Source organism: Phycodurus eques, chromosome 10 (genome assembly GCF_024500275.1).
Source record: "Phycodurus eques isolate BA_2022a chromosome 10, UOR_Pequ_1.1, whole genome shotgun sequence".
NCBI lineage: Eukaryota > Metazoa > Chordata > Actinopteri > Syngnathiformes > Syngnathidae > Phycodurus > Phycodurus eques.
The window spans coordinates 17,165,306-17,176,970 of record NC_084534.1 but is presented as its reverse complement, the minus strand read 5'-3'; the positions used below and the strand labels follow the sequence as shown (position 1 = coordinate 17,176,970).

General features: G+C 38.8%; 1 protein-coding gene across 4 annotated transcripts in view; it reads left to right on the top strand.

The window, feature by feature from the left end:
- rad18 (RAD18 E3 ubiquitin protein ligase) overlaps positions 1–4,164 on the top strand; it is a 30,856-nt gene extending 26,692 nt beyond the window's left edge. For 2 of the 4 annotated variants that reach the window (XM_061688207.1, XM_061688206.1), the window contains one exon: positions 3,601–4,163. In XM_061688207.1, the coding sequence (XP_061544191.1) occupies positions 3,601–3,700 (100 nt within the window). In that variant the 3' untranslated portion in view covers positions 3,701–4,163. Of the gene's footprint in view, positions 492–3,600 lie in introns of those variants that run through there. The other 2 variants (XM_061688209.1, XM_061688208.1) reach the window with 2 other exon arrangements.
- The last annotated feature ends 7,501 nt before the right edge of the window (positions 4,165–11,665 follow it).

The following is an 11,665-nucleotide window of genomic DNA, read 5'->3' as shown; positions in this document are numbered from 1 at the left end:
CGTGGAGACTTGGAGATTGGGCGTGGAAATCACATGGAAGGAAGTGGGAAAGAAAGAGACTTAATCTCCACATTACAGATTGTCATGGTTGGCAATTCAAGTGTTTTTTTATATAAATTCCGCTTGCACACAGGCACATAGCCCGTGTGCAAGAACACTCCGTCATCTTTCAAGCTTCCACTTGCCACGTGGACTTGTAACCCAAATTCCAGTGCTGGAATTGTATTTTTCCTGCCAATATAGTCAGAATATATAGACATGGGACACCTTGTCACTGGTTTTGAGCTGATATCTTTACTCCTTTCAAGTGAGGAGGGCCCTGCATGTGGTCGTTGCTACTCCTTAGTGGTGGTCTCACAGACATGTTCCCTGAGCGACAATGGTTTGTCCCCGTGGTGACAACACCCTCATGTTGCTGGACCCTTTCACCAGAAGATGCTTGAACAAATTACTGTAGTCCCCCCTCCACTCTTCTAAGTAAGTACACTTCTAAATAATTTGGTTAGTGTTTCCATTGCATCGCTGGAAATTATCCGTGAACACAAACATCTTTAAATCCTCTGTGACACTTTATTTTTTTAAAGGTTTTTTTTTTCCTTCTATTCAGCACTCAAAGCCAGAATTGATGTTTAAAAACCGCATCATTGTTCGAAATGAATCAAGCCAATGAGAACTGGGTTGAAAAAGAAACAAATTACTTCATTGATATAAATTGGGCATGGAACTAGATTAAATATGTATCTAATTAATTAGAGGCTTTCTAATTAATTAATGGTGATTAATGTAATTTAAATCGTATAACAATATTTGTCCTAAAAAGCAGCATGGTTTAAATGGTTTTTAGTGGATGACTAAACCATATAATTGACACAGACATATACATGTAGTTAGAAATGCATTTAATTACATTTCAATACAAAACAGGAGAAAAACTAATAGAAAATAGTCCTGGCCAAAATTAAACAGACTTAAAGTTGAGGTACCATTTTGGGACAGTTATTTAAATTTATTTTTTAAAAACACTATTACCTTTAAATGGTTTCTGTGTGGCAGTTGAAAAGTTGGATCACGTTGGATGGTTGAAGTGCTGCGGTGCAATGAAAACTCGTTTTTGCACAAATTGGACAAACAGTCGGACTGATGCTGTTTCATCCAATTTGTCCATTTTGGTAGCCGAACTCTGATGTGTGCGTCAGTGTAATCAGTGTACCAGGAAATCGTGCGCTGACAATTCCCTGTTTTTTGGAACACAAAATATGATTCAAATGCATTATTTTTTTAACTGATTAATTTGTCTGTAATTAATCAAGATTGATATTAAAGTCCCACTCCTAATATACTAAATATACTGTAAATACAACAAAGTCATCAGCATACAGCCGTGCAACAAGTGCTAACTTGAATAGATGCAACTTCCTCATCTTATAAGCCTTGGCTGCACATATTTTCTATTAGCACCACATTGTCAAAATAACAACTACGAAATTAGTACACAATTAATACATGGTGTCAAAACAAAATGAACTTGTTTTATATACAGTATATGTACTGTGAATAAATACCATGTTTGTTGCTATTTATTGAGCTCATTCAGTGTCAGGATGACTGATAAATGATTCCAAGTCAATTATAGCTCAGTCAAATTGATCTCATTAAAAAAAAAAAAGATGACATTTCCCCCATTCAGATAAAATAATTTGTTGTTTTGTCTCCCTTGTCACCAAAAGCACAGGAATTATTGGAATAAATCAGTAATTGTCTTTTAATTAGATGCCATGTCTTTTAATTAGATGCCTTGCACATATCTATTTCAGTCAGGGGGGTTTCAAAGCATCCAAGCAACCGGTTGAATTCTAATGAATTTTCTGGTGACAAAATTAGAAGGCCATTTTGTTGAGATAGACTGCAATAGTTGTCGGTCACTCCGGCAGCATTCTTATCACGCACAGATTCATTTGGACAGAGCAGGTCCAACGTTTCTGCTTAAAATTAATTAAACCTTTTTGATGTCATTTGGTTTGTAAAGCTACAGTTAATTGGTAATCACATTTATCTCTCGTCATTTTGTCTTTTTTTTTTCTTCCTTTTTCTCAAATAAATATGAGCTTGAAGATTTGAGCCACAGGAATGATAAAGAATCAGTGATTACTTTGGGGGTTTGCTGATATTGAATATTTTGAAAGCCACAGTTTTGCCTCATCTTGTTAGGAATATTAAACAGCAGAAGAGAAGTTATGTTTACAATATTTTTCTGTCACACTTACTGCTGTTATACAGTATAGTGGTGCCTTGAGTTACGAGTACAGTGGACCACGGCTGTTCGTGGGGGATAGAGAGCGGGCCACAGTGAATAGTGAAAAGCCGGGGCCAATTGACGGCCATTATATTTGCATTGAAAACAGTTTTTCTCTGCGGTGCCTTCTGGTGTAACCAACTTGCAGACAAACGAAGAGGAGTTTCACAACTACTGTCACTCAGTAAGCTGCAGTTATAATAGTCGTTTTCTCACAGACGAAAAAGAACATGACTTTATTGTTATATTATCCATCTACTTGTTGCCGCACTGTTTGTGTTTAAACCGCTGTTGCTTGAAGCGTTATAACAATGCCATAGATACTATTTGTTAGCCCGTCTTTGGCATTTTCCCATCGTGTGTTAACATTAAGCTAGCAGGCTTTAAGGCAAGGTTTATTTGGTTGTTTTAAATACACAATGTGTAATTCTCTTTATGTGCAGTTTAACAGTAAACTTTAACTGGGAGTGGCAATAAACAGCTTGACATCTTATTTATTTATGTATTTTTTTACGAATGGTTTACTATCTGCCAAACTGCTGCTCGTTGTGAAGCGAGTTAAATTCACTGTCACCATACAGCGCTCGTATCTCAAATATTTGTTTGCAAGTCCATCCATCCATTTTCTGTAACTTTTTATCATCACAAGGGTCGTGGGAATGGTGGAGCCTATCCCAGCTATCTTGGGGCGAGAGGCGGGGTCACTGAACTGGTCACCAGCCAATTGCAAGGCACATATAAACAAACAACCATTCGCACACACATCCACACCTATGGGCAATTTCGAGTCTTCAATCAACCTAACATGCATGTTTTTGGGAAGTGGGAGGAAACCGGAGTGCCCGGAGAAAACCCACGCGAGAACGTGCAAACTCCACACAGGCGAGGCCGGGATTTAAACCTCGGTCCTCAGAACTGTGAGGGAGATGTGCTAACCAGTCGGCCACTTTTCCGCCTGCTTTCAAGTCAAAGCCGAAACGTCCTCTGAAGAAACTAGAACGGTCCCGTATTTCATGGCTGTACAACCTTTAGGCTTGAATTTTACCCTCGGCCCCATTATACTGTACATGTTCGATGAGTATCTACAGTGGCCTGTATGGATTGCAGGAAGTAGGCACATAACATATAAAAGCCAATTATTCGTGCAAAGGAGTGCAGTAAAAGGCAGAATGTTTTACTCCAAAACAGTTAAGCATCTGCTGTTGGTATCTTATGTTCTAATAAAACTGTCCTCTTCAGGAGATGTATTTTAAGTCGCATATTTCCTCTTACCCTATTCAAAAATGACCAAATGTTCTTCTGAACAGTGTCACAGAGAGGACGTCTGTCAAAAAGCGGTCGTCTTGCTCCCAGAAATCCATCGCTGCTTCATCGACCGCTTTGGGGAAACGGCACCGTAAAACATGAAAAGGGATTTATTGAAGATGGAGGACTAAAGTCTGCACACATTCAAGACAAAACTTGATGGAATTGGAAGAATTATCAAGAACCTTTTTGTATGTGATGTCTTTTTTTAACTTCATGTGATTTGTGTTTAAATGTTCGGCATTTAAACACTTTGTTACTTTGCAATCCACTGTGTGTCTCTCCGTTTTACTAACAACACTAATTCCACTGAAGTTGGGACGTTGTGTAAAACAAATTAAAACAGAATACAATGATTTGCAAAACCTTTTCCACCTATTTTCAATTACTACAAAGACATTTGATTTTCAAAGTGAGACTTCGTTCAAAATGGGAATATTTGCAAAAAAAAAGCAATGTTCATCAATTTGAATATTAAATATCTTGTCTTTGTAGTGTATTCATTGAATATAGGTTGATTTGCAAATCATTGTATTCTGTTTTATTTTTTTAGAGTTTAATTTTTTCTTTTTCTTTTTTTTTTTTTTACACACCATCCCCACTTCATTGGATTTGGGGTTTGTACATTGTGTATGCTGCTCATTGTTTTTCCATTAAATTGTTTTCAAAATTCCAAGCTGTCTGTATGTTATGCACTTTACATCTATACCAAGATTTATTGATCAATTTTAGTGTCACTTTGCCAATTAATTAGATGGTTAAATTAGTATTTGCTGTACATTTATTTTTTATGCAGCATGTGCGAATCTATAGTTTTCAACTCTCGTCTAGTTATTGAATTAGGAGCTGTCTAAGTGATCCCCATAATAACAAGACATCTTGAACTAGATGAAGGAGTTCTCATGTTTTTGTCACGCCAGCTTTTGAGAGTTCACTCTCTCGCAAAGCTGACAAAGACACTCAGTTGGATTTGATCCTCTGATGGAAAAATGACAGGTCACTAATTCAATCAATCCAATGCTGATGGAAAGCTCAGGTCACGGCAAGTGTGTCCACACTTGTGGAGGAGATGTGGTGTTTATGTAGATGTGAATGAGGGAGGGAGAACTTAATCTTGATTGAAAACAGAGTTTGCCTGGAGCCTGGACAGAAAGCGGCGCTCCAGACTCTTAGCTCTCTCATGGGACCGAGCAGAGACAAGCTGACGGACAAAAGCTGGACTCATACCTTCGCTGCTCATTACACGTCTTCTGATCCCATCTCCTTGGACTTCTTCGCACTGCACTGCGTTTTACCTTTCTTCCAATTAGCATGAATTGTACTCCTGCTTGGAACAGCACTCAGGTCCCAACTGGCTCCTGATTCTGAGCCCTGAGATTCTGAGGTGACACAAAGACTTGATAAGATTTCCATACAGTCAAGTCTCTAGGAAAGATGTGTGGACCCTAAAGCCTTTAATAGGAATCATAGCTTCTATTTGTATGTGGAACCGCTGAAAGATTTCTGTAATCTTTGTAAACCTCTTAACCATGTGCAAGTTATATATCGTGTCTCTCAAATGCCCTGCACACAGTTGTGATGGCTTTTTAAAAATGTTTTTATTGTTTTACTTCTGACCCTCCTTTAGACTTACCTAATAGTGAAGAAGTAAATTCATAGTCACGGTGCCGACTCATTGTGTCAGCAGTGACACATTGCAGCCACATTACAATCGGTCAAGTGATATTGCCTTAATCCTGTCGGAAAACAATTTATTGGGTGAAAGTAATTCAAGCACAAAACATGCTTAAGATTTAATTTAATGAGTGCAAAGATCATCGGAGATTTGGTTATAAAAGAGTATGAGGTTGTCCAGGGTGCTCGACAAGATCGGATTTAAAATCTGGCTTTAGTGGAATATTTAAATCCACTACCCTTTGAGAGTAGTGGTGACAAAAGAAGTGATCAGTGTTGGAAAAGTTCATTTTCTAAAAATACATTTTCAAAATAAGCTTAATATGCTTATATGAAGCAAATTGCATTTGTTTTGAAGAGCCAAACATTGATTGCCTGATCTCCCTAGACAACGTTGACAATAATAATAATCATAGGCTGGGTTATCCATCCATCCATTTGAGCCGCTTATCCTCACAAGGGTCGGTCGGGAGTGCTGGAGCCAATCCCAGTTATCATCGGGCAGGAGGCGGGGTACACCCTGAACTGGTTGCCAGCCAATCGCAGGGCACATATAAACAAACAACCAATCGCACTCACATTCACACAATGGGCAATTTAGAGTCTTCAATTAACCTACCATGCATGTTTTGGGGATGTGGGAGGAAACCGGAGTGCCCGGAGAAAACCCACGCAGGCACGGGGAGGACATGCAAACTCCACACAGGCGGGCTCGGGCATTGAACCCCAGACCTCAGAACTGGGAGGCAGACGCTCTAACCAGTCGTCCACCGTGCCAGGATGGGTTATATAAATCGAAATTATCTGCTTACATTCCTGCCTCCTGACACATTTTGGTTGACATTTTTTGGAAAGATCAGCTGTAGCCAAGTTCTAGCATGCTGACTTTGGCCTAATCATTGTTGACCTGTTTGACTGCTCTCAGCGTTCTTATGGAGTTCTCAAAAAGCTTGTTTTTGTTATAAAGAAAAAGATTAATAGGCGCTTATTAGATTTCATGCTTGAGTTTTTGTTTTGGTCCCAAGTTTACCGATTTTTACACAAAATGTATTGTATTCAGCATTTTCTGCCTTTAGAACTATACCTAACAGACACTGTAATGATTCCCACTCACAGACATCACATTAGATGATTGTGTTATAGTAGCCAGGTTACTTATTTAGCCCAAGGGTCACCAACCTTTTTCAAACCGAGCTACTTCTTGGGCACTAATTCATGTGAGGGGCTACCAGTGTGTTACAAATGTCTGAACTCATAAATTTGCTCAAATGATTCTTGATATGTTATTAATAATTAATGATAATCATCTATATCAGGTGTCAAACTGGTGGCCCAGGGGCCAGATCCGGCCCACCACATCATTTTATGTGGCCCGCGAGAGCGTGCATCAACTTTGTGTTTCTTGCAAAAATACCAAAATTGCAAATCGGCTTCACTTTTAAAAATGTTGAGATATTGCAACAAATATTTTGTTACCAACCCCCCTTTTAAAATAAAATTAATTCATACTGTATTTGAACAAACAGTTTTTACTGGCTTCTGATTTCAAAATTAATTATCCATTAATTTGTGTATATGTAATAATATGAGGCAATCATATGAGTTTGCAGCCAGACTGGCCCTCCGAGTGGAACCATAGCTGCAATGTGGCCTGCGACAAAAATTAGTTTGACACCCCTGATCTATATGAAGACTGATCATATCAATGTTTCATCACAATTATGATCAACCATTATTTTACAAGCTAGAAAACATAAATAACATGCAATGTTTTTTTTTTTTTTTTTTTTAAATAAATCTCTGCAAGCGTTACCATTTTAAAATGATCACTTCGACAACATTCCAAGCATATCACAATGTCCTATAACTGGAGAGCTTTTTTTTTTATTGATGGTGATGTTGCCTTGAGTTGGCAGCCAATTGCAACATCTCTTCTACTGGTAATTTTCCACCCTTTTTTTGGCATTTAATGTTCATTGTGTGTCGTATCAACCCGTTGTGGAATGTTTAAACATTTTTAGTGACATTCTTTGGCGGAGCATATCAGTGCCAAACGCGTCCGGGAGAATGTCTGGAGAGGGATGAGAGTCTGCGCTTAGAATGTAATAAACTGAAGCAAGAGCGAAGACTAAATGGGACAGGAGAATTGAACCTATCTTTCTGTATGTGTTTTACTCTCCAACGGACAAACTATTGGCTGTTGGAAAACTCCACTTGTTTGGTTACTTTCAAACTCAGCTTGTAGAAAACATGAGTGACGACATGCACACTGTGATCGCGAGATTACAATTTTAGTGTCCCGGCGATCGAGATTTATGATCCCAGCACCCTCATAATGATATTTGGAGATTTCAATCTTGGTCCTCTCTCTCATCTACTAACAGCTTCACACAACATGTGCAAGCAGAGAGAATAAAACTGCACCTCTTGTATGCTAAATGTTACTGCTGGTCAAATGTAAAGGGAGCTCTTCTTTATTTTATCCATCCATCCATCCATTTTCTGAGCCGCTTCTCCTCACTAGGGTCGCAGGCGTGCTGGGGCCTATCCCAGCTGTCATCGGGCAGGAGGCGGGGTACACCCTGAACTGGTTGCCAGCCAATCGCAGGGCACATACAAACAAACAACCATTCGCACTCACAGTCATGCCTACGGGCAATTTAGAGTCTCCAATTAATGCATGTTTTTGGGATGTGGGAGGAAACCGGAGTGCCCGGAGAAAACCCACGCAGGTACGGGGAGAACCTGCAAACTCCACACAGTCGGGGCCGGGGATTGAACCCGGGTCCTCAGAACTGTGAGGCTGACGCTCTAACCAGTCGGCCACCGTGCCGCCTTGTATATTTTAATTAGCAAATAATGTTTTATTTAGTTATTTATGATTGTATTATTATTATTATTATTATTTAATTTTATGTTTAACTCCAGCACTTTTTGCAGCTGTGGTTGTTGTTAAATTACTGTAGAAATAAAGTGGAGTTGCGTTGGATTGGATTGGACTATCGCTCTAGTTGCATCGGAGTGTTTGCATGCCATATGGGACCATTTCTGTTGTGCTAATTGTTCCTTATGTGAGAGTAGCATATCATCAATGGCACACTTAAAATGATTTGATAACCGCTAACATATGCTGACTTAAAATGTAATCTGCTGTTGCAGGTTTCAGAGGAAAACATGCATGTTTTTCCTTATCTACACTTGCTAGATAATTAGACACAAGGGCTTTGTCACTTTTGATTGAAACTGTCAAAGGTATGAATTGAAAAATATGTTATTAGGGTTAGAGTTATTATGTCATTATTGTGTATGTATTGTGGTTTTGAGTGATACAGAGCTGCACTGCATCATACTGAGAACATTTTGATGGTGGACCTTCAGTTGTGGCTGTTTCGATGCCAATTTGACTTCAGTCAACATGAATGTCTGTTGTGTCCGTATTGTGACTGCACTTAAAAACAAACTCACGTGTGGATGACTGTCAGTAGTACAGGTTTAACTGTTATTTTCCTGAGCCCTTAGCACTGTAAACAAACTATTGTAACACAGATAATACTGAGTAATTTTCTTGCAGTACATGTTTGAGGTGCAGGTTCAGGTTTTCCACATTTTGCTTTTATGTGCTATTTTTGAAAAATGTAATAAAAAAAAACAAAGGAAAAAAATAATTCAAGTGTGTATAAGTATTCACAGCCTTTGCCATGAAGATCAATATTGAACTCAGGTGCATCCCGTTTCCAGTTTCTACAGTTAATTGGAGCAGGAAAAATTGCTCCAGAGCGCTCTTGACCTCAGACTAGTGCGGCAGTTAGTTTTTCAGGTGGACGGCCAAATGCATACAGCCATGATATAATATTAACCCTCTGATGCATGAATTAGGAAAGCCTTGGTCAAGATTTTTTTTTAATTCTTCTCAGAGCATGAAAAAAAATACAACTTTTCTTTTTTTTGTTTTCAAAAATATGATTATTATTATTTATTTTTTTTTTCCATGAAGTTACAGACATGTCCAATTCAGTGGATTATAGGACCAAAGGACCGCTATGCACCAGAGGGTTAAAGGAATGGATTCAGAACGACTCTGAATATCCTTGAGCAACCCAGCCAGAGTCACGAATCAATTCCAATTGCAATCTCTGGATAGATCTTAAAAAAATAAAAAATTAAAAAAAAAGCTTGTTACTGATACTCCCTTTTCAACCTGGTGGCCAAAGTGCCCAAAGATAGATGTTCCAAACTTGTGGCGTCCATTCCAACAGACTTGAGGCTGTAACTGCTGCCAAAGTTGGATCAACACAGTTTTGGGCAAAGGTCGTGAATATTTGTGTACGTATGACTTCTGAGCTTTTAGTTTTTTAATAAATTTGCACCGAAAAAACTTATTTTGTCATTTTGGTGTTGTGTGTAGAGTTTTGAGTTGAAAGAAAATATTTTTTTTCCATGCGGTAAGAAGCCTGTAACATCAAAATGTGAAAAAGCACTGTGGATGCACTCCGGTTGTAGGCCTACTGTATATTTAGGTCAGCAAAAACCCATAGTGAAGTTATATAATGTGACACAAATTTACATGTAAAGTTAATGTGAGCGAGGCTCACTCATGTTCTGTATCACTTTTCTTGGATTTTTTTGCTGTCTTTTGAGTGCTCAAAACATCTGGGAGAACAAAACGTTCCCTGAATTTAATCAACTGTCAGGTTTCTTAATGGCTTTTTAAACTTTGTGCTTTGACATTCCTGAAGTAGCACACAAATCTCAAGAGAATCAACAGAGAATGTACACACATAACATAATATCCGTAGGGACACATTTTTGAGAGAGTGTTATTTCTTTTAGCTGAAATCTCAACAACCAGAATGACATGTAGCCTCTGCCACGTTTTACAAATGAGTCCATGGTGATTAACCAGCAGGATTATCTGCGCTTGTTATCAAGGTTATTATTATACGGCCTGTGTGGAGAGCAGAATGACGCCTGCTCACGAAATGAAGTGAAATGCAAACCTTGTTAGGGCTTTTTGTCACTGCAACTTGATTGTTTCTTAATATAATCATATGTCATCTTGAACTAAGGGCCAAAAAAAAAAAAAAAAAAAAAAAGCCCTTGTCCCCTGTGGTGTAAATTCTAATGAACTGCCATTCAAAGAGTTTTAAGGATTATGTAGTTGTTTAGTGAATAGCGACTAGTTCAGTTTGTGGATCAGTTGAACCAACCAGAAAACGCGGTTCTGCTTGAGCTAATCATTGTAACAGTTAATTCATTTGAGAATTCATGTTGAATATGGAAATTATAATGGTGCCCAGCTTGTCATAACGAGTATGCAGAACTATCAATCATCAGTCAGTTCTAAGGCAATCGCCTTTGCAGTCATCAAATTTGGAATCCAACTGAAATTTTCAGGAATACTATGGGTCTGATTTACTAAGATCCCAAATAGCAGGTGCTGGCTTGCATTCTCTCTCTAACAGATTACGTGTATTGTTGGTGGGCGTGTTGCGTATGATTTACTATGATTGCCATCTTCTACTAAGATCGGAACTAGTCGGCGGTAAATTGCGTGTTCACTCACGTAACAGATTGCGTACGCTGTTGGTTGTTTTCAGTCACCATGGGACATTTGGGAGAGGACGACAAGCACCAAATTAACCTTGAAGTGATGGAATCGGAAGTGTTAGTGGAAGACAAACAAACGTACTTACTGAGTTACAGACTATGAATCCATCACTCCGATAGTTTCGGCAAAGCCATCAACTCCATGAAAGCCATGTTTTGTTTGATTTAAATTGTCCCGAGTAGCCAACCTGCATAACATTGCATTTCAAGCTTGGGATAGGGCGCCAGAAAAACTGCTCTGGAAGAAGCCAGCAGCAGACAATTATCATAGTGTGCTGCAATGAACCAGATGCGTCACTGGCTCCAAGTAATCCCTTAGATAATTGAAAAGCGGCACAATTTAATAGCTGAATAGACGATAGGTTGCGATAATTTTGTTTCTGGCATTTAAAAATGTTCACACGTTCTCCTCGTCGCCTCTCGCTTTGCCTGCCCTCTTCATTATGGTTATGCATCACGATGCCATTTGCACCTGCCTTTCGGATGCTATATTTAAGGATGCAATCGTAATTCGTTTCAGGTTTGATAAATCACAATGTGCATGCTAAATTAATATAATTGCATGTACTCCTTCCAGAACTGCACAGCAATTTTGCGCATTTGGCTAACGCAGTCCTCGGTGCGGCCTGTTATTAGATCAGCATTCCACGTCTTTTTGTGTGACAAATCAAGTGTGTAGGCCCTTCTGTAAGTAAGGCCCTATGCCACTAAGGTCGCAATTAGGTTTTACTATGGATAACGTCTTTTTACTCTTGCGTGACAGGTAATTTCTGCATTATTAAAGTT